This window comes from Crinia signifera, chromosome 1 (genome assembly GCF_055691185.1).
Source record: "Crinia signifera chromosome 1, ASM5569118v1, whole genome shotgun sequence".
NCBI lineage: Eukaryota > Metazoa > Chordata > Amphibia > Anura > Myobatrachidae > Crinia > Crinia signifera.
In genome coordinates, this window is record NC_139217.1 from 165,258,651 (window position 1) to 165,285,885 (window position 27,235).

A 27,235-nucleotide genomic window follows, 5' to 3' on the forward strand; every position below is an offset into this window, starting at 1 on the left:
ATCCGCACAGACACTCCAGGGGCATCTGGAGCTAACGGTTTCCCTCCTGCAGACCCACGGCTGGCTCATAAATTGGAAAAAGTCCTCAACAACCCCATCACAGCGGATGGTGCATCTCGGAGCCGTGATAGACACAAAAACCCTCAGGGTTTACCTGCCGGAGGACAAGTGGATACTCCTCAGAGACCTCCTGAAGCTCTTCCTGAAGCAGCACAGAGTCTCGGTGCACTTGTGCATGAAAGTCCTAGGCAAGATGGTCTCTTGTTACGACATGGCGGAATTTGCGCAGTTCCATTCCAGGCCACTGCAGAGGGAAATGCTGCGTCACTGGAACCGTTCCCAGCCAAGCCTAAATTCACAGACCTTTGTTCTGTCCAGGCAGACACGTCTGTCGCTCACATGGTGGCTCAGTCCTCTAAACCTTCAAAAAGGGCGCCAGTTTGTCATCCCTCAGTGGGTGATGTTAACGACGGACGCCAGCCTCCGAGGGTGGGGAGCTGTTCTGGCAGAACACTCCTTCCAAGGCCGTTGGTCAAGGGAGGAGGCGCTGCTCCCAATAAACATACTGGAGCTAAGAGCCATCCTGCTAGCCCTCAAGTCGGCAGGCCCTCTGATTCACTCCAAACCGGTGAAAATACAATCGGACAATGCCACTGCGGTGGCATACGTCAACCACCAGGGGGGGACCAGGAGCCTAGCTGCCATGAGGGAGGTAACATCCATTCTGCAGTGGGCAGAACATCACCTGTTAGCTTTGTCAGCGGTACACATCCCAGGGGTTCAGAACTGGGAGGCCGACTTTCTGAGCCGCCAGGAGGTACAGTCAGGCGAATGGGGACTCCACGAGGATGTGTTCCAGGAACTAGTCAACAAATGGGGACTCCCGCAGATAGACCTAATGGCCTCAAGCGTCAACAAAAAGTTACCCCGCTACGGGGCTCGCTCAAGGGACCCACAGGCATATCTGGTGGGTGCCCTGTCGGCTCCATGGCCATTCTCCCTGGTCTACATCTTTCCTCCAGTGGCACTGCTTCCAAGAGTCCTCAGGCGCCTCAAACAAGAAGGGACCACAGCAATCCTTCTAGCCCCAGACTGGCCCCGCAGAGCCTGGTACTCAGACCTTCGGGAGATGTCTCTGCAGCCACCTTGGAGGCTGCCAGCTCGTCCGGACTTGCTAGTACAAGGACCATGCCTTCATCCGAATCTAGGCAGGCTAGCTTTGATGGCGTGGCTCTTGAAACGGAAGTTTTAAGAGAGAAGGGTTTTTCTTTACCGGTCATAAAAACCATGATAGCAGCAAGGAAACCGGCTTCTTCCCGGATCTACTATAGAATCTGGAATGCCTTTTTCACCTGGTGTGCAAAGAAGAACCTTCCGCCTAGGGAGTTTCGACTTTCCAGGATCCTGGCCTTCTTGCAGGCGGGCCTGGATTTGGGCCTTAGGTTGTCCTCCTTAAAGGTCCAAGTTTCCGCTCTCTCTATTTTGTTTCAGCGGAAATTAGCAAAGAGGATGGCTATACAGACCTTTTTACAAGGCGTCCTTCACATACAGCCTCCCTTTGTGCCCCCAATCCAGCCTTGGGACCTCACAGTGGTACTCTCAGCACTGCAAAAACCACCGTTTGAGCCTCTAGAATCTGCAGAGCTCAGGTGGCTAACATGGAAAACGGTGTTCCTACTGGCTATTTCTTCAGCCAGAAGAGTTTCGGACCTGTCAGCATTGTCCACCCGGACAGGGCAGTCTTAAGAACAAAAAAGGAGTTCCTGCCCAAAGTTATTTCCAGTTTTCACATAAACCAGGATATTGTTGTTCCTGCCTTCTCCCAGTTGGAGGACTCCCCAGAGTTACGCTCTTTGGATGTTACAAGAGCTTTAAAGGTTTACGTTAATAGGACTCAATCCTTACGCAAGACAGAGGCCCTGTTCGTGCTCTATGATGCAAACAAGAGAGGTTGGCCGGCAACGAAGCAGACATTGGCTCGATGGTTGCGGCTAACTATAAAACAGGCTTATGTATCTTCTAATAAGCCAGTTCCATCCTCTATCAGAGCCCACTCCACGCGTTCGGTAGCAGCCTCTTGGGCGGCTCATCAGGGAGCCTCAGCAGAACAGTTGTGTCGCGCGGCCACTTGGTCCTCTCCACACACCTTTTTATAATTTTACCATTTTGACACGTTCGCCAGGGCAGATTCTGCTTTTGGGCAACGCGTCATCAGTGCAGCTCAGGTGCGTTCCCTCCCGTAAAAGGGACAGCTTTGGGACGTCCCACTGTCCCAGTGACCACCATTGGCATGAATGAAAAAAGGGGATTTTGGTCCTACCTGTAAAATCCTTTTTTCTGAATCCATGGTGGACACTGGGCGCCCGCCCTCGCACACTGATCTACAGTAATGGGGGTCGGCTTACACCTTCCTGAAACTTATTCTTCCTTCGGGTTGCTGGTTTCTTTCCTATTTCTCTTCCTTTTCCTGTACCTTGCGGGTAAGCTGTTGAACAAACTGAAGCCTGTAGGGGCGTGGAGGAGGAGGAGCCTGGGCTGCACTTGAAGAACTCTATTCTACTTGGTGCCTGTAGCTGAAGCTCCACCCACACCCCACTGTCCCAGTGTCCACCATGGATTCAGAAAAAAGGATTTTACAGGTAGGACCAAAATCCCCTTTTTTCTGTGAAGGGGCATTTTATTTTTATTCATGTGCTTATAGCACATGAATATATATTTTATATAAAAAAAAATATATATATATTTTTTTTTTTTTTTTTTTTTTTTTTTTTTTACACAGAGCAGCCAGCAGGGGGCCGGAGCTCTCGAGCCGCTCATTAGATATTCATATATTCACTGCACCCGATCATTACATATGCATGATCGGGTGCAGTGAATACTGGGTCCCCCGCTGGCTATAGGGGGGGGGCAGCTTGTGCTGCCTGGGTCCCGGGGAGCCCTCCTCCCCTCCACATATGTTCTGGGGCAGCCAGGTAGACTTTAATCTCCCTGGCTGCCACCGGCTCCCTGCCGTGGACGCTCGTCCGCTGCAGGGGTTAAGACTCGCCGCGAGTGGCGGCGAGTTTTAACCACATTGAATAGTGGGAGCAGGAGTGGCAGCGAGCCCTCCGGAACAGGGCGAGTGCATGGCGAGAGAAAAAAATCTCTCTCCATGCACGTAGAATTTTTCTCATTGAATACTGCCCTAAGGCACATGTTGAGATGTGAGTCAACCAATGTGAAATCTTTGGTCCAGTTAATTGCTGAATTCATTCAGCTTGCTGCATATTTTAGGAACCTTTCTTCTCCCCTCCTACGCCTCTTTGCTAAAAAATTTTGGTGTTTCACCTTTGCAACAAATAACTAGCTGGCAAGGTCTGTCTGAGACCTTGTTCTAGTATTCTCTTTCTAGGAGATGCTTCTAAGATTACTGTATGTAAGGGTACAACTCTCCCCTTCCCCCGGCATGCAGCCTGCTGACACTAGAGATTAATTGCTGTAAGGAATTTGAGGTTGTAAATACTTTTTACTTTTTAAATCGAAAACTAATAGAGCATTTCTTTCCCTACTGCTACACTGAAAAACTTTAGGATTATCTCTCAAACCACTCAAATAGTTGGCTGCTTGGAACGAAAACCTGGTAATTTATGGGAGCAATTGGTAAATGCCCATTTGCTCTCAACCCCAGTTAAAATGGACAGAAATTGTCATTAATACAAATTTTACCGTTGATGTAACTGGATCTTTGAATGCCCGTTTTCTCTGTATCTAGTGTTTGGAAGCATATTGTAAATTTTCATCTACTCCCATACTGTACATTCAGATTTTTTTCCAACCAGCAAACTAGTTAGTGGACTAGGTAAATATAAGAGAATTGCCAGTGCTGGCTGAAATAGGATTCAGACGGTTCCAAAAAAAAAAAAAAAATGATTAACTAAACTAAAGATAAATGCATAAACAATACATCACTAAGGGGGGTATTCAATCTGTGTCGTGCTCCCGCAGCCATCTCCCGACAGGCTAGATGGCTGCGGGGCCCTATTCAATGCTGTCTTCCCCGACAGCATTGAACAGGGGTTCTCCGCAGAACGAGCCTGACATCACAAGCTGTTGGGCTCGTTCTGCCGAGAAAAGCCGGAAATAGGCGAGCTCCCGGCCGGAGCTAGTCTATTTCATTCCTCACCTCTTGGCCACGCCTCTTTCTCGGCGGCCGGGACATTGAATCCCGACCGCCGAGCTCAAGTCGAGCAAAGCGAGAACGGGACCGGGGCACTGCTGTCCCATTCTCACTGACTTTGACTACCCCCTAAGTTGGTAATATATCTTAGAACTTTTAAATATTACTGGATTTTAATACAAACCAAGCTTGGTATATACTACGATCCACCACTAGATGTCACTTCTGTCACATTCCCCTACCCTTTATTAATTTTATGATTGTGTTTTTCATTATTTTTAATGTCTTGTTTATGCATTTATCTTTAATTTAGTTAATAAACATTTTTTATTTTTTATTATTGGAACTGTTTGAATCCTATTTCAGCCAGCACTGGCAATTCTCTTCTATTTACCTATTGTTAGGGGAGTGACTTCCCCTTGCCAGCCGTTCATAATTGTACACCACATAATTACCCTACATCTAATTAGTGGACTAGAAGCTGTTCTCCATACTAGATTTTCCAATTTTAATATAAAATTATAACATTGTGATTATAGCCTTTACCTGGATAAGAATTCAGTGGAGGGCTCTATGCATGTTATAAGGGCTTTTGATGCTCCACATCTACTATAGATACTTGCAGATGGGTGACTTGTTGGTCATTAACAATGTTAATGCGACATGGTGTCTAAACAGACCGTTTACAGTGGTTTGCTTTAGTTTCACCAGGGAAGGATAAATTTGTCCCACGTGAGGACCACTGCACCATATTGGGGGGTAAGGGTGGTTCCTGAGTGGTTTCATAGTGTCACGGCTGACCATCTGCTCTTCAGTGCACGTTTTCACAAAATGCTGCAGATTTAGTACTTATGGATGCAATTCCTCCAGTTTTGTGTGTAAGGTGATGTGCACAGCAGATCCTGAGTGTACACAGTATTAGGAGAGAGCTGCGTATTTGTAGTTACTTTAGATCCTTTTTCCTCCATTCTCTTTATATGATCATAGTTGTCTCAGATCAGTCTGAATCTGAAGAAAACAGGCAAAATTGGGCTAGTGCAGTGGTTCCCAAACTTTTGTGGATCACGGCACCCTAGAATATCAGATTTTTGTCCATGGCACCCCTAGGGAAAGATTTAGATACCAAGAACTTCAGAAAAAAATATTAAATTAAATAAGTTGCGCTTATATGTCCTCCTTAGGTCCAGTTATGTGGTGAGGAACATGATTCACTTCTGTTTATCCACATATGTTATAATTGGAAGTCACAAGTACTGATTTTCCTTATTACATTGACCATATATAATTTGAATTTGTCCTGGACCCCCAATCCAGGGCACCCCTGCAAGTGCTCCGCGGCACCCCTGGGAGCCACGGCACACAGTTTGGGAACCACTGGGCTAGTGGATGGGGGGCCTTAATGCTGAACTCCTGATCCTGGTCCTTTGCCAAAAAAAATACTGAGCCACTGTAGATAATATAGATATTGAGGGTATATTGAGCATTTGGAGGTAATTTAAGTGCTCAAGCTCCTGATATGACTCTCTATACCAGTGGTTCTCAACCTCGGTCCTCAAGGACCCCCAACAGTGCACGTTTTCTAGGTCACCTGGCAGGTGAACAGGTGCACTCATTATCCAGTGACACATTTTAAAAGATCACAGGTGGAGCTAATTAGTTCACCTGTGATTCTGTGTGGAGACCTTGAAAACATGCACTGTTGGGGGTCCTTGAGGACCGAGGTTGAGAACCACTGCTCTATACTGCAATATACCATTGTCTAAGCATTGTCTTTTGTTCACTGTTTACCAAGAAGTGTTAATTGCAATAGAAGTCTAGAACAAAAACATCTCTCCATTTAAAACTTGACAAAATTACATTTTAAACTTAACAAATACAATTTGTTGATCACTTCAACCATTTACATCTGCAGCTGATACATCCCTACGGTACACAGAAGAGTACTCTAATAAATTGGTGTACCCTGGTGCGCTACTTCTCAAACATTTATTTTTAAGGAGCTCTGATATTTATCAAATACAGTTTATCAGTAATTTATGAACTGACTTTTAATAAGCAACAAAAAGTCAGCAAAAATGTTTTTATCCAAACTGGCTTTTGTTTTCATAATTTTGGTGTCACATGAGCTTTTTATCCATAGGGGAGATAGATATGATGCTCTCAGAGCTTGCATTGGAGACTCATTTTGCAAGAAAATTCACAACTTGAATGTCTTCGTGGTAAGTAACATAACATCTCATGGCAATGTCCTGTTATTTCCTCACACTGATAAAGTGAAGACCTTGTTTATAAAGTTTGTTTTATCTTTGCTGAACTAAAGCTTGGTACACATTAGACCATATTTGAAATGATTTGGACAATTCTGACAGATCTGAACGACAAATCCGATAGATATATATATATACATATATATATATATATATATATATATATATATATATATATATATCTATCAGTGTATTGCACATTCAGCAGCACCAACAGATGAATATTCGTATAGGTTCCCTCAAACCTTCACCATACACCACAAACAAAATTTGGAATCTCAATTTATCGGGCGTTTTGGATTTTTTAAGCTACATGGGAGGACTCCCGGTACCATGAAAAATCCCAAGTGCCCGATAAATTAATATCCCTTATGTATGCTCCATCACGTTGCTCACTACTTCAGATATTTTGAACATGCACAAAGATTGGTAAATATTGTTAACGATAGCATACTCCTGGATGTGGCCACTGGTGATCTATTTTGCAAGATTGCACAGTGTGTAAACACTATATAGTTTGTCCTGGAGCTCAAGGGAAATTGTTGTGGACATCACATCATACGCAAGTTGATGTGCATAAAGGCCCATACACACTGGGCGATTCTGAGCTGAAAGCTGCTCACTGTAACCATTTAAGCTGCTTTCAACTCAAAAGCCGCCCAGTGTGTACGGCCCAGCGATGAGTCTTGAGCACTGGTACATGCTCCTGCATCTTCCCTGGCCGCCGCCGCTCATCTGCTGGTATTACCAGCAGAGGAGAGACAGGGTAGATGGCTTTCCATCTATTGAAAGCCGTTTATTCCCAGGAAAATCGCTTAGACGGATGAAAATCGCTCAGTGTTTATGCACTGGGTGATTTTCAGCTGAACAATTTTCCCCATCATTGCCGTGCATTCACGTTGAGCAAAAATGTCCATAGTGTATGCACCTTTTTTTTTTTTTTTTTATAAATAACTTTTTTATTGAGACATTGTATACATACAATAAACAATATCTGTCGAGCATTGTGTATTTTTCAACATTCATTGAGTCATTTTAGCATTTTACAGAGTTTTATATTCATGAGTCCAACCGTCATACCTTTTAACAAGTTATCTAGGTAACATTTCTGTTATGTGCGTTAGCCAATTATCATTCAAGAGGGACAGGAGGGTCTTGGGCGGCCATTCTAGTAAGGTACCATGTGGTTGATTTCAGGCTGGCATGTATCATTTTTCTTGTGTTAAGCGGTAAGGTGGGTATGTATGATTCCCATAAACGAAAAAACCTCTCTACTTGTTTTTTATCTACAATAGCTTCTACCCAGTCCATTCTGAATAAGAAGTGGAGTTTTGCTAGAAATATGGGGAATTGTGGGGGTGCTTGATCAATCCAACTTTGAAGGATGGTTTTCCTTCCTGCAGCGCTCAAGGCCAGTAAGAGTTTCTTGCTCTCTTTCGTCATGCGCATTTCTGGATCTATTATGCCTAGGATTGCCCATTCTGGGTTCATGGGGACATATGTGACTAATTTGTCTTCTGCGTAACGTTTTATCAGAAGCCAGAAGTAACGTATTATTGGGCAAGCCCACAAACAATGGAAGTTGTCTGCATTTTCCATGTGGCATTTTGGGCATGTATGAGTATTAGAGGTTCCTATGTGATATCTTCTAATAGGGGATAGGTACGAGTTATGGTAAATATTAAGGAAGAGTTGTGTATACATGCTGGCCTTGAGAGTCTGTCGAGAGTAGAGAAGACCTTTTTGCAGTTGTGCTATGTCTAATGAGGGAAAGTGGGTTAGCCAGGTAGACATACCTCCTTTTATTACAGAGTGGTCGATAAATTGTCTTAGGTAGGTGTAGTGTATTGATATAGCTTTGGAGGTTGGAACTGGGTAAGATAACATAGTATCTAGAGTGTTAGACCAGTCAGCATCTGCAAAATGGTTAATAACATGCGATACATAAAATCTAGCCTGTACAAATGCCAACGGGTATGGGCTGACCGTAGTATATTGAGCTGATAGTTCAGAGAAGCGAAGAGGGCGCTTTTCTTCTCTCATTGTTAGCGACCCTACTGAGGTGATACCTGCCAGTTTCCAGGCGTTGAAGGGGTGAGCAGCCATGCCGTCCAAGAATGCCGGATTATTTAGAAGGGGTAGGTAGAGGGAGTGGTATTGGTTCAAGCCCGCTGCATGTCGTAGTATGTGCCATATTTTCCTAGTGGTCCATAGGAGAGGATTATGTTTTACATTTTCGGGTACTTCTTGGTCGTGTTGGTGTAGAAAGCTGATTAGATTGGTATTGCCAAGGGATCCTTGATCTAGCGTTGTGTTTGTGTATATTGAGTTACCGTGTAGCCAATCCCTTAGGTGTCTGAATAAGGCTGCATAATTATATGTGGTGATGTCAGGGAAATTTATGCCTCCATTGAATATTGGTTGAATAAGTTTTCTCATAGCTATACGTGCCCGTCCATTTTTCCAGATACAATTTCGGAAGAGTTTTGTGATGTTTTGGGTGTCTTTTTTTTGTTAGCAGTACAGGGAGCATTTGTATGGGGTAGAGTAATCTAGGGATTGCTACCATTTTCAATAGATTTGCTTTTCCTAGGTATGAAAGCGGGAGATGTTCCCATCTATTTATGTCGTTGGTTAGGGTGTTGATAGCTTTGGTGATATTCAAAGTGTATAGGTTTGCAGGATTACGTGGTAGTAAAACCCCTAAATATGGGATATGTGATGTTTGCCATTTTAGTGTAAGGCGGTTTGCCCACAGGGGGGGGGGGTATTGGGTCCATATAGGACAGTGATTTTCAACCTTTTTACCTTGAGGCACACTAAATAAGATTTTAAAATTGCCAAGGCACACCATGAGATCCCCACACGGAAAAACACAATGGCCCCATAGGAAAAGAAAACAAACCTATTGGTCCCCATATAAAAAACACTGGTCCCCACAGGTAACAAAAATAAAATACATTGGCCCTTTACATGAAAATAAGAGACCAGTAAATAACAGCTGGACTGGTGGTGGAGGCTGTAAACTGGTTTGGGCATCTCTAAATCTGGGGGCACACTTGAGTACAGCTCAAGGCACACTAGTGTGCCACGGCACACTGGTTGAAAACCACTGATATAGGAGCATGGCTTTCGATTTGTCTATGTTAATACTCAGTCCAGTTATGGGTTCAAAGGATGTTATTTTTTCTAATAAGAGGGGTAGTGTAGTCTCCGGGTGGTTTACATAGAGGAGGATGTCGTCGGCAAATGCCGATAGTTTTAGCTCCTGCGATCCTATTTTTACTCCTTTGAGTTCTGGCCAATTGTGTAGTATACGTAAGATGGGGTCCAGTGCGATATTGAATAGGAGGGGTGATAAAGGGCACCCCTGTCGGGTTCCTTTTTCTAGTTTGAAGCGTGGTCCTTTACAACCATTTATTAATAGTGAAGCCTGTGGGTTTTGGTATATAGTGTGAATGAAGTTTATGAATTCTGAGTCAAATCCCCTTCTTTCCAGAACATAGTATAGATGTGGCCACAGTATTGTCAAATGCTTTGTTTGCGTCTAAGCTTAAGAGCATATTTCTAGAGTGAGGGGAGTCATGGGAAGAGACAATTGCTGCTATTGCCGCGCGTATTGCTTTAATCGAGTGTCTTCCTTGTACAAATCCCATTTGTGATGGGGTGAGTATGTCCGGTAAGATAGATTGGAGTCGTAGGGCTATTATTTTAGTTAATATTTTGTAGTCGACATTTAATAGGCTTATAGGCCTATATGAAGGCAGTAGTTTAGGGTCTCTGTCTGGTTTGGGTATGAGTGTGATATGGGCTTCGTTAAAAAAGGGTGTTTGGATGTTATCTTTGTATATGTTTTGGAATAATTCTAGTAAGGTAGGGGCAATTTGGGGTTGGAGCATACGATAGTATTCACCAGAAAGTCCATCCGGTCCTGGTGATTTGCCATTGGGCAGTTTGGATATTACTAAGTTGATTTCATCCATTGTGATGTTTCCAGTAAGGGCAGCTTTTTGTTCTGGTGTAAGGAGGGGTAGGGCTTCATTGGGAATTAGAGATTCCTGGGCGACGGGGTCTACAGGTGAAGAGGCAAATAAATTTTCGAAGTAGGTTTGGAATTGGGAGGCAATTTCGGAGGTTTTGGTTATAACTTCTCCGGTGGTTGGATGTTTTAGCGATGTGATGATATTGCGTCGTTTGGTTGGCGCAGATATCTTCGCCAATAGTTTGCCAGCTTTGTCTCCCCACCTGTAGTACCTGTTTCTGGTATAGTCTATTGAGTGTTTTGCTTGGGTGGCCAAATAGGTTTCAAATATTTGTCTGGCCTGTTTGTATATTTGCAAAGTGGAATCTGATGGGTTAGTGGAGTAACTATGGAAGGCTGCTGTCATTTCTCTATTAAGGGTGTCATGTCTAACCTTGGCTTCCTTTTTCTTTTTGGCAACATATCCAATGATGTGTCCTCGCATGACTGCTTTTGAGGCCTCCCACAAAATGTCTGGGCGGTCCCAATAGGCTAGGTTTTCGTCCACATAGTTGGTCCAATTGTATGTTAAGTATGATTTGAAATCATCCGAGCTAGACAAGTAGGAGGGGAATCTCCAGATCCGGTCTGTTGGGTGCATGTGTGAGTGATTTAGTGCTACCATAATTGGGGCATGGTCAGAGATTATTATGTCCTAAATGTCAGCTCTGCTTACGTCAGTTATTAGTTCATTGGCTATTAGGAATTTATCAATACGGGAGAGGGAGTTATGGGTCAGTGATAGGTGTGTGTGTGTTCTGTCCGTTGGGTTTAGTAGTCTCCAAGGGTCTGTTAATCCTAAATTAGTGTTTAAGGATAGTAAGTATCTGCTTTGGAAGTCTGTGGTTCTAGGTAAGCATGGAGTTCTATCCATTGTGGGGTCTTCTACCATATTGAAATCGACACCCATAATTATTGGGTATTTGGCTTTGGTTTGGAGGATGTGTTCGAAGCCTTGGATGTATGTGTGAGTGTTTATGTTAGGGGCATATAAATTCACAAGAGTATATTTAGTGTTGTAGATTTCAATGTCTAGGATTATGTATCGTCCCTCTGGGTCTATGGTTTCTTCTAGAATGGATATTAGTAGGTCTTTTCTAAACAGGATTGCTACACCTCTGGCTTTTCTATGAAAGGACGCAGAAAGGCATGAACCAATCCATGGGGCTTTTAGCATAGCTGTCTCTTCAGATGTCCAATGTGTTTCCTGTAATAATATTATGTCGGGGTTAAAACGCTTAAGGCGGGTGACTATCCTTTTCCTCTTGATGGGGCTGCGTAAGCCTCCAACATTCCAGGAGATAAGGGTCAGGGGTTTAGGGGGCAGTGCGGCTACTCACCCACTCCAAAGATGGCGTAGCTGGTCTTCTCCATGTCGTGATCAGTTGAGAACGGGCATGTGTCGAGGCCCCTGCGAGGAGTGGGGGGGTCAGTGGGGCTGCGGTACAGTACCGGGGAAATAAAAAAAAAAAAAAAAGTTATCAAAATCTGACGGTTGGATGGTAATTTCAATAATTCAAACAATTCAAAAGTAATCATACAATGTCTCACAATAACATTTTCTAAACTTTTCCATAACTTCCAACAAAAAACTGTGGGCACCATCCTTTTCAAGGGGTGCGCACTTCTAGTTATTAAGCTAAGATAACCAATAACATAAAGCAAATGTGTGTGTACAAACTTCATCATAACTTTCTACCCTGGGGGTGTAGTGTATTTGGTGATAAGTGCTTGTATCTAAGGCGAGGATCATCTATTTGGGGATCTTCTAGGTGATTTATCCTGCATGAAGTGGAACCTCGCCTCTTCCGGGTCATTGAAAAATAGTGGGGCACCATTTTCTACCACTCTCAGTTTTGCAGGGTATAGAAGGGCAAACCTCACATTGTGCCTATATAGGTAAGTGCATACTTCGGAGAATTCTTTGCGTTTTTGAGCCACCGCTACTGAGAAATCTTGAAATATCAAGACTCTCTGGTCACCCATTTTGAAATCTTTTGTTTTGCGGTATGCCGCCAAGATATTCTCCTTTCTCCTATAATCTAAGTAACGGGCAATTACCGGCCTTGAGCGGTTAGTGGCTTCGTCTCGGGATGGGCCCAGCCTATGCGCTCTTTCAATGTGTGGTATATCAGTGGTATCTGTGATGCCTAGGGCCTTAGGTAGGTCCACACTTAGGAGGGTTATAAGGGCATTGCCCGTGATGGATTCTGGGATACCAATGAAGCGCAGATTATTTCTGCGTGACCTATTTTCGAGATCCTCTAGCTTTTCCTGCAGTTGTTGTATGATCCCCTCCTGGGGGGTCGTATCATCCCGATATTTCTGCAGATCATCCTCTACATCGCTAATGCGGGACTCTAGAGCAGTGATGCGAGTGGCATTGGCTTCAATGCGTGCCAGTCCCGCATCCACACTAGCTTGTAGATTATTAAACCTTTGATCTAGGAGTGGTAGCATGAAATCTGAGATTTCTTTTGCTGTGAGGGTGGTAGGTCCCCCTTCAGATAGGCTAGCAGAGTCCTCATGGGTACTACTGGGGGATGAGGGGCCAGATTTTTGGTTTGCGCCCCTGCTTCTCCCTGGTTTGCCGACATTGGCGAGTGGTTTAGTAGGCATGTTTTTTTCAATGAATTTGTCCATACCCCAGGGGGTAGGGATTATGTGGGTAATCTGTTATTATTGGTCAGATAAGTACAATGTATCTTGCTGTTACCCAGTAATACAAGCACAGTGTTTGTCCCAGGTGTATTGCTGGTTAAGACATCAGAGGAACATTTTTAGGTGTTCCTAAAACAGTTGAGTTAAATAATAGCAATATAGTATCTCACCACTAGGTGTCAGTATTGTTTCAACAGTAATAATATGTACTAGTAAAACCGTACGTAATGGTAGTTATCAGTTATTGGAGTTGTATATTTTGACAAATCTATTCCAACCAACAATTTATAGCAATTAAGTAACACAATAACTTGAGAGGTATAATGTCTCACTAAACACAGGGTTATAGCTGTTTTCTGTTATTTAGTTTTAGAGAAGATTTGTGTGAAACTATAAAACAGCACCACTAGGTGTCATTACTATACCATAAATAGCCATATAGCAAATGTGAGCAGTAGCTGAGTTCTGCAGTCCTATCACGCAGTTAAGGTGACAGTGATCTTTTCACTCCTGTTGGTGAAATTGTTGATGAAGATAGTGCGTTGCTGCTGGTGTGTTATTATAAGGTTTTCCAGTCTGCGAAGTGTTCCAGTAGCAGGGGTATTCAGAAAGTTCAGTTTTGTCCTCTTTTTATGCTCTCTCCCGTGTGGGTCTCTGTTACTGTCCTTTTCCCGTCGGTCACAGTCCCTGTGCTGGTTGTAAGTGTAATGGGCTTGGATATGAGCCAGGTGTTCTGACAATAGTTGGGAGTTAATGGATGGGACAGCGTTGAAAGATCTTTAGTGTCTCTCTTTAGCCGGTTCTTTTCCAGCTAATTGAAGTTGGGGGTGAAACAAGTGGCCACTCCTCGGAGTGTGTGTGGTCCAGGCAGAGGATAGGGTAGTCCACAGGTGCTATTCCAAGGGATATTCCCTCTATATGGGGGTCCACAGCAGTGAATAGGGGTACACAGTTACACTAGGTAGTATCACAGCATGTAGCTTTATTAGTGTGCTCCCCAGTTAGGCTGTATCCACCCCTGTAGTGCCAGGTAGTGTCCCCACGTCCAGTGTTTTTTTTGGTGACCCCAGATTAGGCACTGTAATGTTAGGGGGCTATGTGTAAAGTGGCCTCTTAGCGCTCACTACTTATCTTCAAGGCGTCCTGCCTTTAGCGGGTCGCAGCTCCCCAATCCCCGGAGGCACTCACCCAAGCCAAGTCTGGTGCTTTGGCGGTACCTTGTCGCCTTATATTCCCGGCGTTTCCAGGGTTCTCCCGGGCGCCGCGTCACTCGGCGGGGCTGGCAGAGATTCCCGTCCTCCTCGTCACTTCAGCGCCGCCGACCGCCGCACGAAGGGAGATCCTCCGCCCGCAGAGAGAACTCCCCGGGCAGGCAGGCGGCTGCAGGTCTCCGGCTGTGACGGGAAAGTGGAGGTGAGGCAGAGTAGAGGTGTCGCTTGTCGGGAGGGGTGCGGGGCAAGTCCGCTCCGTGGCGTCTCCCGTATATCGCTCCTTCCAGGGGGTCCCTCACGGTGCGGTAGTTGCAGGCTGCGCTGTCGCCAGGTCGCTCCGGTCAGGGGCACAGTCTCTCCTTCAACACCGCAGGTTAGTCAGCGCACTGGGTCCTTCAAGGTCTCAATTGACGGACCCGTGGTGAGTTTTTAATTCGGTTTGCAGTTGGTGTCCAGTGTACGACGCCCGATGTATGGCGCCGGTTTTCGCGCCCAAACGTGGGCGGACATGCAGGCCTTTTGTTCAAAGGCTAGACTCCGGTGGTTATGTTGCTCCCTGGGCTCCGGAGGGGTATCCGCGTGACCAGCACAGCGTGGAGTTTGTGAAGGTGCAATTTATAGGCAGCCAAGGTGTATTTGGGAGTCGATGGTGGTGGATTAGTTCCTCGGCTGCAGGGAGCTGCTCTAAAACGCGGCTGCACTAGGCATCCCGCTCACCGGAACGTGTATGCACCTTTTATTGTGATCTAGATATGTAGGATTGAGAAATCTTCACCATTACAGCTTTGCTGACCCTATAAGTACTTTTAATAATATTACACAACTATATTAACACTGCATGAAATTTGTTTTATCAACTTTGCATTTGCTCAATTTGTTATAAAAAATACTGTATTTATTACTTCTCACACCATGACCATATGAATAAAAACGAATGCTGGTTATTACATTAAAACAATCCTAGCTACATGGTTTATTGGGCTAAACAATCTATTTATGCATGCTGTTTTTTTTTTTTTTTTTGTGTAATTGAGATTTTATTTGTTAACCCTTTGTGTGCCAGCGTTGCTGTGAGAGAACTTCAAAATATTGGCTAAAAACACCAGCGTCACACACAGCGACTGTTCTTTTTTTGGGGGCTGCAATATTTAACTAGACTTTAATTAATTTACTTGGTTGTATTGACTTCTACTAGAAGAACAGTCACTGTCATTTGGCTGGCAGTGATGGCGCTCAAAGGGTAAAGTAGAAAAATTGTCTGGACAGATACCTAAACATGGCAAGCAGTGGTCATCTGCACATTACATTGACAGGCCATGGTGGGCTTTGCTCCTGCTTGCTAAAGTCTTGTTCTACGAATCTAGGCCTTCAAGCTTGTAGTCCGTATAAAACAAATGAATTCTAGTTTGAAATGCGTTATTCCAGCTGAGCTGAGGTTTTTTTTTTTTGTTTTTTTTTTCGCTCATTTTTTGTTTCAATTGTGCAGGTTGGGTGTGGTGCAATTGGCTGTGAGATGCTGAAGAATTTTGCACTTCTTGGAGTTGGATGTGGTATAGACAGAGGCATGGTGAGTATAGCTAAAACATAAATGAAGGCTATTTATGGACTATGATTACTAGAAATAGTACTACTTAAACTACTACCACTTAAAGGTAACAGTTTAGACTGGTATATGTCTACAGTAAAAGAGGGCGCTCTTTGCCCTGTGCACAAGTCATTGAGAACCTATTGCGCAGGTTCTTTGTTGTCCACAAGAGAGACTGGCCATAGGCCCAACAGACCATTACCAGATCAATGATTTCACTTGGCTTACATTGGGTCAGAAGAACCTGTCCCTGAAAATGTGCGGGTACATACCATTAAATTGGTGGGTGGTGCCTCATAAGCTTTGTGATCCAGGGCATCGTCGGAGCATTGTTGTACAGCTGCACAAAAGTTTTCAGTTACAAAACATTTGCATCACAAGGATGCAGCAACTTCATAGCAAACCCTCCATTAGGAACAGGTTTGAGAAACCGGTTTTCTTTTTTGAACCGGCAGTAAATGGGAGTACTGTACACTGGAAGAATTCCCGCCATGTATCGGTTTCAGTTTAGGAGCATACAGATAAGTTGCTTAGGGGATTTCCTGTTTTGCCTTGGCTAGCTAGTAGAAAAGTAAATGGTGCTGGGAGCTGTACGGAACAAAAGGGAATAAGTAATCCTTTGTTACCATGTGTCCTAACAACTTGGCTGTGTTCTCATATATTCTTACAAGTAATAATCCACTTATTGTTAAAGCGTTTTCGTTTATTCACTGTATTTTGTTTTCACAAGGTGGTATGATATTGGGACTCTCCCTTGCAATACTTTTCGGAAAATCATATTTTCACCTGCATATACAGGGTGAACAATAATTTTAGTTGGAGGACACCCTTAAGTCTACTTTTTGTGCAGTTATTATGAGAACTCAAGTGAGGGAGTGGGATATTTAGATATGTTTGGAGTTGCTTTTGCTGCTTACATATGAGTAACAGTGTTAGGACTAATATAGCAATATGGAGGACTGCTGCATGACCCACAAAGTTGTACTGGTCCTGCACATGCGCAAAGTACCAATAATTGGTTAGTATCTGAATGACCCCCAATATCTGTTTTATGGCTTCTACTTTCCACATTGTATTCCTTAAGCGTGTGCATATGAATGTTTTACGCAGCAGCATTTATTTCCTTTAATTTCAGATTACAGTCACAGACCCTGACTTAATTGAAAAATCAAACCTGAACCGGCAGTTTCTTTTCCGACCTCACCACATTCAGGTATGTTCAAGTATCCCTTGTACTGTAGCTTTGATTTAAGGGACTGCAACCTATATTTCTTGCACCTTATTATTTGTATCCGATGCATATAATGGGTATACAACAGAAATAGTTATGTTTCTTGCGCCAACCTCAAGTAGAATTGAGCATTAAATTAATTTTATAAGCTGCTGCTGCTGCAAAGTAACATTGTGGCTAATGTAGTTTGTTATTGTTATTTGCAGTATGCATTTCGCATTTTAGTTTCACATAAATAAAAAATAAGCCTAGCTACCTAAAAAAAATGCTTTCAGCTCATGGTGGATACTGGGACTATGGGCATGGTGGGACTGGAGGACCCGGGCATCAAGAAGATTAAACTTATGAAGAAGTGCAGCCAAGGCTCCTCCTCCCCTATGCCCCAACTGTCCTCTGTGACCAGTTTTTACTTGGTGCCTGACGTATCAGGGCACCCTTTTCTAAGAGGGTTTTTTCAGCCCTATTTTTTTTTTTTAAACTTTGATTTTATTTTATTTTTTTTCACTGCTACTACAGTCATCGCTGATGCTTTCAGCTTGGTGTTGTTGGACCCTAATTGCCTGTGTACTGTATACATTTTGGGCATTTATACCATTAGCTATATTTCATATGTTACCATAGTCCATATTGTGGATTTGTGCTATATTGCTTTTGCCCATACAGACCACATTGTTCTTTCACGTGTGTGTGTGTGTGTGTGTGTGTGTGTGTGTGTGTGTGTGTGTGTGTATACCACCTTTTTCAGGTTTTAGGGTGGCCTCCAAGGGTTTGTCCTCTAATGAATCTCACAGGGAAAAGACTGCTTCTGGGCTGCATATTTACACTTGCTCAGCCTGCAAGGAACATTTTAACTGTTTGGTGCATGATCATACGTAGCGTTGTGAACTCTGCTACATGCATGCGCCGGGGGGGGGGGGGGGTGCTGGAGGCATCGACTTCTCATGAACCGGACTGGGCAAACTCATTGTGTATGGACACGAAAGGGATAGCTTCCCAGCTGGCGACTTCTCGCCTGCCCATACCAACTGTATCTCAGGTGGCAAACTTACCAGAACCTGGTACTGAACCCATGCCAGGGTTATGTCGCAGTCAGTGCAGGGGTCTCCAGTTCCCTGCAGCAGGCCCTGGCTTTCTAGGCCACACGTAAGACTCTTAGATGTAAGACCTGTTTTTTCCCAGACTGAGGATATCAAATTGGTAGAGTCCTCAGGAGAATACTTGGTTTGACGATACAGGAGGCGACACATCTTCCAGGCAGGAAGACCACATGATCTCTTCTGACGTCCTCTTGTAGAGACAGATAGAAGACCCTGCGGTTTTTCTGCCTTCTTCACAGTTTAGATTAGTTTTTTTAAAGAGGAATGGACACCCCCAAAGTTTCTGGTTTCTCAAAGTATCTCTCCCTACTCCCGGACCCCTTTACCTATTCTGGATGTGACTTTTCTCAAAGACCCTACTGACAAAAAACTTGAACCGTTTTTAAAGTCAGTGTTCACAAATGCAGGTGCAGCTATTCATCCAGTCTATGCAGCAGTATGGGTTTAAATTGCCATAGGCAGCTGGGGGGGTTCCCTGACAGGGGTTTGAAAATGGAACTCGCGTTCTTACCTGTTAGCCTTAGTAGATAACATCAGGGTAGCAGGCACTTACTTGGGTGAAACGTCCTTGGACATAGGCATCTTCTCCAAGGTTTCCACTTCCTCTGTTGCAGCACAAAGGGCTTTATGTTTGTGCACCTGGGGAGCAGATAATGAATAAAAAAAGGGCCCTAGAATCTCTTACACTTTCAGGGAATGTTCTTTTTGACCCGTAATTCGACAAAATTGTGATGCTGGCTTTTTCACCTGCAGGTTCTCTGGATAATACAGAATTTCTGGAAACTAGATCTGATCCTCTTTATTTGTACTTTCCGAAATACACAAACACGGTTGTCCTGCTTCTAAGCAGACACTGGCTTATTGGTTATGTGTTGTCATTTGACAGGCCTATCTGATGGCTAGAAGGCCGGTTTTGGCTTCAGTGAGGGCTCATTTCACTTCGTTGGTTGGTCCAACAGTACATGTTTTCCAGGTCACCCAGCAGGTGCACAGATTATTCAGGCACGTTTTAAAAGATCCACAGGTGGAGCTAATTATTTCACTGATTCTGTCTGGAGACCTGCAAAACGTGCAATGTACTTGAGTACCAGGGTTGGGAACCACTGGCGTAGGGTCTAAAGTACATCTCGGGAGTTTTCCCATTTTCGTAAGGGGACAGCTTTACAACACCCCCATATCCCAGTGTCCACCATGAGCTGAAACGGGTAAAAAAAAGTATTTTTTTTATCTTAATTGTAAAAAGATTTTTTTTCCGAAGCTCTATTGGGTACTGGGTGCCATTCCTCGCGCTCCTGTTGGGGCAGGGTTTTTGGACACAGACTAGCAGTGCATGTGTGCGCTCTGTTTTGTTCTCTACTTTCCTATACCTGTTACTGGGCTTGTTTCGTTTTTCCAAAATATGTTTTATTGAACCTCACATAACACCGTTGTTACAAGCAATAGAATTGGAAATATGACAATATTCAATGAGGATCATTCCACAATTTTCCCAAAAAAAAAAAAACCATATATTATAAGTAAAAAAGATATCAAATAAAAAGGTATGGCATGGCAACTTCAGTGGTGGTAGAACAATGGATTAGACAATGATTTATACACCAATATACTGTGCCAAAAATCTTTAGTAATACCTTGGCTTAGCAGAAGAAAAACATCACAAAGAAAAAATGAAAAATAAATGGGGGTGGGGGACAAAACAAAGAATAAAACATAGGGACTAGTACTAATTCAATATTAACTAATAGATATCAACTTCGAGATATCTAAATAACAGCCCGCTCCTAGTTCCAAGCCATCTACCCATCCATGGACTGATCCAGCCATCCGTTACTGGGCTTGTTAAGGTTAACTGGTCACATATTACAAGGAAGGCAGAGCCTCTGCGGCACTGCTTCAGAAGTTTAATGGTTTGGTGCCAGTGTCCTCCAGTCCCACCATACCCATAGTCCCACTATCCATCATGGCTTCAAAAAAAGGATTACAGTTAAAACTAAAATATATTTATTAAGGGTGTGTGTTATATAATATTCTTCTTTCTTGTGTAACTTTATTTTGTACAATATAAATAAATAAGACTTAATAGGCTTAAAGGAGTAATGGTGTGTACACACGGTGAGATGTGCCGTGCGATGCGATTTCCGATGCAATCGCACGGAATGCATGCGATGGCATCCAATTTTGACTATAAAGTGCAGATCTGCACTATATAGTCAATGCAGCTCGACTTTCTGCCTTGCGATACGGGAGCGCACATCGGGATCGCAAGGGTTAAAACCCTTGCGATCTGCATGCGATGCCGACACGATGTTGACTATATCGTCAACATCGGAAGGCAAATTGTACCATGTGTGTACACACTATAAGCCATTGCCCAGAATATTTACATGAAAATGTATCATTTTGTTTATTCGTCTTTGTCTTCTGCTTTCTTTTTTCCTCTACCACTTTACCAGAAACCTAAAAGTTGTACTGCTGCTGTTGCAACGCTAAACATCAACCCTCAGTTGAAAATTGACCCGCGCTTGGATAAGGTGTGTCCTGCCACAGAGAATATCTATAGGGATGAGTTTTACAGTAGACAGGACGTCATTGTGACTGCACTGGACAATGTGGAGGCCAGAAGATACGTAGACAGGTAGCTGTATGTGTTGCAGGTTCTTTATCTGCAAACGGGTTCATTTATCTCTTTGTGATAAACTCACCAAATCTGTTTATGATGAATAGACACTGTAGCATAAGTGTACGATGTGTACAACACATAGCAAGTAGGCAAATTTTGCTAAAAAATAAATAAAATGTTTTTGTTTAGATTTCAGAAAGGTAATATTAGTAACCATTACATCAATTTTATTTGTTACAGTCGTTCTGTGTCTAACCTGCGCCCTCTTCTTGACTCTGGGACCATGGGGACGAAAGGACACACAGAAGTGATTGTACCTCAGTTAACGGAATCATACAACAGTTATGTAAGCATGCTAGAATCACTGAGCAAGCTAATTACGATCACCTTTGTGTCATGTGCAAGGAAAAACCATGTAGATTTACTTTGTGAATGGTTGAAAAATAATGCTTATTATGTTATTGTTGAAAAATGTTCAAGCATTCAGTCTTGCAATAGGATCATTATCTAATACCACTCAGTGATATTCCTCCACCCGCCCCCAAATGTCATGCATTGCTAGTATTCTGTAAGTTCCTCGATGCACCTAACTCTCTAGAATTATAACATATGTTGGGCTATGTATGTCCTTTGCACAGTAACCTCCTGGATAGCCGGTCAGTGTTCAGTCAGTGTCGTCAGATGGCTATAATTATTCTAGCAGGTACTGTAACTGGAATAGCTGCAATATGTCCCCATTGCTTAATGAAGTTGGTTCATAAGTGAATTAGGGGTCTATATACTAAGCCTTGAAGAGAGAGAAAGTACTGGCCAGCCAGCTCTTAGCTGTCATTTTTCAAACACATCCTTTAACATAACAATTAGGAGCTGATTGGTTGGTACTTTATCTCAGTTTACTTTTATCTTTTTCCAATGTTTGTGGGCCCCATACATTAGGCCTGACTTGTCCGAAGGACAAGTTGGACCTAATTTCCCCGGCCGCTCCCCGGGACAGGTCAGATACAATAAGGCACTTGATGTGCCATTTTTTACATGTGATAAATTGTATGTGATTTTATCACATGTAAATTCCCGGGGAGCTGCAGGCGAAGGGAACAGGGGGTGGTGCGGCGAGATCCGGGCTGCAAGATAGGCGGCAGGGCAGCTGCTGCATAAAAAAATAAAAAATACAAATGAATAGGAAGTCATTGATTGGCTGAGAGTGGTCTCAGCCAATCAGTGGCTTCCCATTCTTTGTATGCATTTTGCGCCTTCTGCCCGGCTTCCCCTGCCCACCTGTATGGTCCGCTCAGTGGCTCGCAAAGTCCCCCCGCCACCGCCTCTGTGCGTTCCCCGGCCGTCCCCTCCTATTAATACACCCCCCAGTCTGGCATGGGATGCACATAAGATTTCTGAATTCTTATATGCAGTCCGGTCCGACCTCCCGATTCGATCCTATGCGCATGAGACCGCGCATAGGATCGGATGGGTGTCACATACAAGAGATTTGGTCCGATTTATCGGCACGATCAGTCGGAAATGAGTCATATCGGACCAAATCTCACTAGTGTATGGGGGCCTTAAGTTTATGCACCCTTTAGTTGGGTAAAAGAGGCTTAATGTGGCTCTATTTATTAACTACATGGAGCATCCAAAGCAACTTCTCAGTATTTTAGAATTATTTGAGCACTTTGAGCGGTACTAGTATTTCGTACTCCCCTCGCACCTCCAGAAGCAATACAGTTGGTTTCCTGTAGCTAAATAATATTCTTTCGGTACTTGTGTATTATAGCGGCGCCCCCGATGTGCATTGCGCGATGTTTTCATCGCATGCAATGCGATTTTTGCCCCCTATGCGATGAAACATTGTATAAGCACCATAAAGGGTGCTTTTAAGCACCCTAATGGGTGCTTACAATGTTAAATGCACCCCCACGCCGCCACCACCCCCCCACTATAAACGTGAACCCGAAGTGTGGCGAGTGCAGCGGTACGCGTCCTCCGACCTTTTCATACCCCCACTATCCACGTCGGCGTGGAGTTGAGAATAGAAAGTGTGGCGAGCGAGGCGAGCGGACGCGGATACCTTCACAGGTATCCGCGTCCCCTCGCGGGGCTCGCCACGCTTCGGGCTCGCTGCGCTCGCCACACTTTCTATTCTCAACTCCACGCCGACGTGGATAGTGGGGGTATGAAAAGGTCGGAGGACGCGTACCGCCGCCGCTCGCCACGCTTCGGGTTCACGTTTATAGTGGGGGGGGCGTGGTTGTGCATTTCACATTGTAAGCACCCATTAGGGTGCCTATACAATGTTTAATCGCATCGCATTGTATGGCATTGTATGCCATATACAATGTCATACAATTGTAAAATTGTATGACATTGTACAGTATCGCGCGATATCGCGTCGCATCGCATGCCTTATGGTATGCGATGCGATGGGCGCCACCAAAATACACAAGTACCATCCTTTCTTTTACCAATGTTTAACAATTGTGGTGAAGTCCAGTTTTTCTATTGTGCTTCCTCCTCAAACGATTGGTAACATACTACTAAGATAATAATATCAGTGAGTGCTTTAGCTCAAGTTTGTGAGAATGGAGGGATATGAGCTCAGAATATTGGGTATATAACCTGATATATATGGCATTATTAATTATGGAATAATAGTAATATATAACACAGTTTCTCTATCATCCATAAGGGATACTTGGGATTCACTTAGTACTATGGGGTCCAAAGGAGCCTGTGCACATAAAACTTCATACAGGGTGTGCTGGCTCCTACCCTCTATGCCCCCTCCCCCAGCTTAGAAAAAATGTGCCCTTCGGGAGGATGCACACTCGGGTACTCCAGAGAATTTTCTTCATTATTTTAAACTTTTATTTATTTGGTCATGCTGCTTGGACATTATTTTATTTATTAACAGTTTCTTATATAGCGCACACGTATTCCGCAGCTCTTTACAGAGAGTATTTAAACATTCACATCAGTTCCTGTTCCAGTGGAGCTTACAATCTATGTTCACTACCACATGTACACGCACACCCAGACATTCAAGGGTTAATTTGTTGGGAGCAAAATAGCCTACTAGTATATTTTTTGGGACTGTGGGAGAAAACCAGAGTACCGGAGGAAAACCCATGCAAGTACGGGGAAAATATACAAACTCCTCACAGTTAGAGCCAAGGTGGGTATCGAACCCATGACCTCAGTGCTGCAAGGCAGTAATGCTAACCATTACAGCAGGCATTCCCAACCACGGTCCTCAAGGCACACCAACAGTGCAGGTTTTAGTGATATCCAAGCTTGAGCACAGGTGACTTAATTAGTACCTGAGTGATTCTGATTAAACCATCTGTGCTGAAGCCTGGATATCACTAAAACTTGCACTGTTGGTGTGCCTTGAAGACCGTGGTTGGGAATGCCTGCATTACACCATCCATACTGCCCCATGCAGTAAAGACATGCAGCATGCCTGCGACGTGGGAGCTTGGCGGGGGTAGACGGATACTGACCTCTTCAGGTGCTGCTCCAATCCCCGCTGCGGGAACACATTCTGGAATGGGTTAGTGTACTGCCTGGCTTTGCACCACGGCACATATGTCCACGCCTACACGTAGCCATACACCCCCAACATGTCTGAAAAATGTCTGAGTGGTGAGCAGAAGACGGGGACCCCGCTAGGGGGGGTACCACGGTTAATTTGTGCAGAGCAGGGGGGCATACGGACCCTCTCTGGGGGGGATCTCATAACCACCCCTGCGCACACTGGCAGTCTTATAGTAAACAATGACTTTCAGGCATGGGTTTTACATGATATGTATATTTGCCAGTATAAATATTCTCAGTAGCTCCTGCGCCATTACAGGGAACGGAGCTACTTCAGAGCAGATCCTGCAGTGACTCAATGCCATTTCCTGCAAGGAACAGCATGCAGCTTGTTCTGGCTCCTCCAAGGCAATCCGGTCTACAGATTCACTGGTACAGGGGGGTAAAACTGGGGGAGAGTCGCTGAAAACAGCTCCTTTTAAGGGCTTGTTTCACTGGTATATGAGTGTAAATTCCACTGATAACGCCATTACATTTCCACTGGGTCTGTTTGGCAAGTGTGCTGGTTTACTCCCCTCTGGGTCCCTTATACGACTGGATCTGGGGCTGACTTGCTTATATTCCCCCTGTGTTTTCACTGTGTATTTCTGTGTACAAGTGTTACTGTTTCTTTCATCATGAGGAGAAAGTGCACTGTAACATCATGTTTTTCACTTCCCTCGCTGACACTCATGTGTGATCAATGCAGCCAGCTATCTCCGCATAGTGAGGCCTCTGGGGCCTCTGTGTGAAAAGTAGCCTAATCGGTACTTGTTTCCTAGCAAGGCGCCCACGATATTCAGTCGTATGGCATTGTATTCAATTTAAAATTGTATACCATTGTATATGGCATACAATGCAATGTGATGCGATTTTAAATTGTATAAGCACCCTAATGGGTTTTTTCAATGTTAAATGGTCCCCTTATACGGTACGCATCCTCCGACCTTTTCGTACCCCCACTTCCTTAACCACAGTGGCTGAGTTCAATGAAGGCTATGATCTAATCAAATAGCTGCCACTCAGCACCAGACTCAACAGTTGCAGGTCTGTGGAAGGTCTGCAGAAATCTGAGAGACTGGTTGCTTCTTCCTCATATGTTAATGGTCCACAAAAGAGCAGGCTTTTAGAGGTTTGCTCTGACTCCCGAAGAGGAGGGGGAGCTGGAGGAAGGCGAGGAGGTGGAGCTTGTTTGGGAAGAGGTTTATCTAACTCAGGGCTTCAAACCTCTTATTGTGGCCATACGAGATGTTACATATCCCTGCTGAGGAATCTGAGGCGTAGCAACGTCCCAGTGGGTTACAGCAGGTGTTTGATCTGTGAATCAGATTTGTTTTCTGGTATAAAACTGTTAGGTTGGTTATTTCAGATATTTAGTGGGTTTACAACAGGGGCAGCTAAAGCTCCCCATACACTGTGATTTCTCCAAGGGTAGAAGAGCTTCCCGGGCAGCAGGATCACATACGATATATCATATGCAGGATTTTTGCATAAGATGTATTGTATGTGTTCCCATTCCCCGCTGCCAGGAGGCTGTCTGAGGCGGAGGTCGAGCATGCAGCATGTCCGATCTACGATCTGATGCCCACGGGACCGTACATCGAATCGGGTGTCATACACATGCGATTTGCCCACTTCTCGGCTCAATCCATTGGAATTGTGTGAAAAGTAGCCTAATCGGTACTTGTTTCCTAGCAAGGCCCCCACGATATTCAGTCGTATGGCATTGTATTCAATTTAAAATTGTATACCATTGTATATGCCTATATGGCATACAATGCAATGTGAGGCGATTTTAAATTGTATAAGCACCCTAATGGGTTTTTTCAATGTTAAATGGTCCCCCTATACGGTACGCATCCTCCGACCTTTTCGTACCCCCACTATCCACGTCGGCGTGGAGTTTATTTTATATAGTGTGGCGAGCGGATGCGCATGACTTGTATTCCTCGTCCCCTCGTGGGGCTCGCCACGCTTCGGGCTCGGTGGCTCGTTGCGCTCGCCACACTATATAAAATCAACTCCACGCCGACTTGGATAGTGGGGGTATGAAAAGGTCGGAGGACGCGCACCGCCACCCCTCGTGGGCTCGATGCGCTTGCCATGCTTCGGGTTGGCGTTGATAGTACGGGTGGCGTGGGGGCACTATTAACATTGTAAGCACCTATTATGGTGCTTATACAATTATTTATCTTATAGGGGGCACATTTAACATTGAAAACAGCCATTAGGGTGCTTTATACAATTTGAAATCGTATACCACTTTATATGCCCTACAATGGCATACAATTTAAAATTGTATAACATTGGCTAACATCGCATCGCATACCATCGTATGCCTTATGGTATGCGATGCGATGGGCGCCGTGCTAGGAAACAAGTACCGCCTAATCTCACTAGGTGTGTATGGCCATCTTAACCCTATAAAGGTGCATGCTAGCAGATTGAGTCTTGGGTGGCTGATTTGTAGCCCTGGCCATGCAGCTGTTTTAGGGCAGCTGTACCTGGTTCCTGGATACATACAGTACTAGGGTTTTTGCAGGGGTAATATGTTTTGTGTCCATATAGTTTAGTTTTGGAGGACCCCATCGTTGCATTGACAACTGATCTGAATGCAAGAAAAAAGGTTTATATTTTTTGTGGATATCAAATGGTTTGTATTTTTCGCCATGTCACTTATACCACTTTCACACTGCCTAAACGTTTTAAAAAATGGTATTTTAAAACGGTATATAAAACGGGTCTGAGCCTTGACATTGCACTAGATTACCGTTTTAAATACCATCAGTCATCACGTTTCAAGGCAGAATGCAGAG

The 27,235-nt window shown here is 44.2% G+C and overlaps 1 protein-coding gene across 1 annotated transcript in view; it reads left to right on the plus strand.

The window, feature by feature from the left end:
- UBA6 (ubiquitin like modifier activating enzyme 6) overlaps nucleotides 1–27,235 on the plus strand; it is an 88,807-nt gene that overhangs the window by 34,777 nt on the left and 26,795 nt on the right. Inside the window, exons 15-19 of the mRNA XM_083176240.1 lie at nucleotides 6,297–6,375; nucleotides 15,803–15,883; nucleotides 17,037–17,114; nucleotides 20,683–20,864; nucleotides 21,090–21,195. Coding sequence (XP_083032366.1) covers nucleotides 6,297–6,375; nucleotides 15,803–15,883; nucleotides 17,037–17,114; nucleotides 20,683–20,864; nucleotides 21,090–21,195 — 526 coding nt within the window. The remainder of the gene's footprint in view (nucleotides 1–6,296; nucleotides 6,376–15,802; nucleotides 15,884–17,036; nucleotides 17,115–20,682; nucleotides 20,865–21,089; nucleotides 21,196–27,235) is intronic.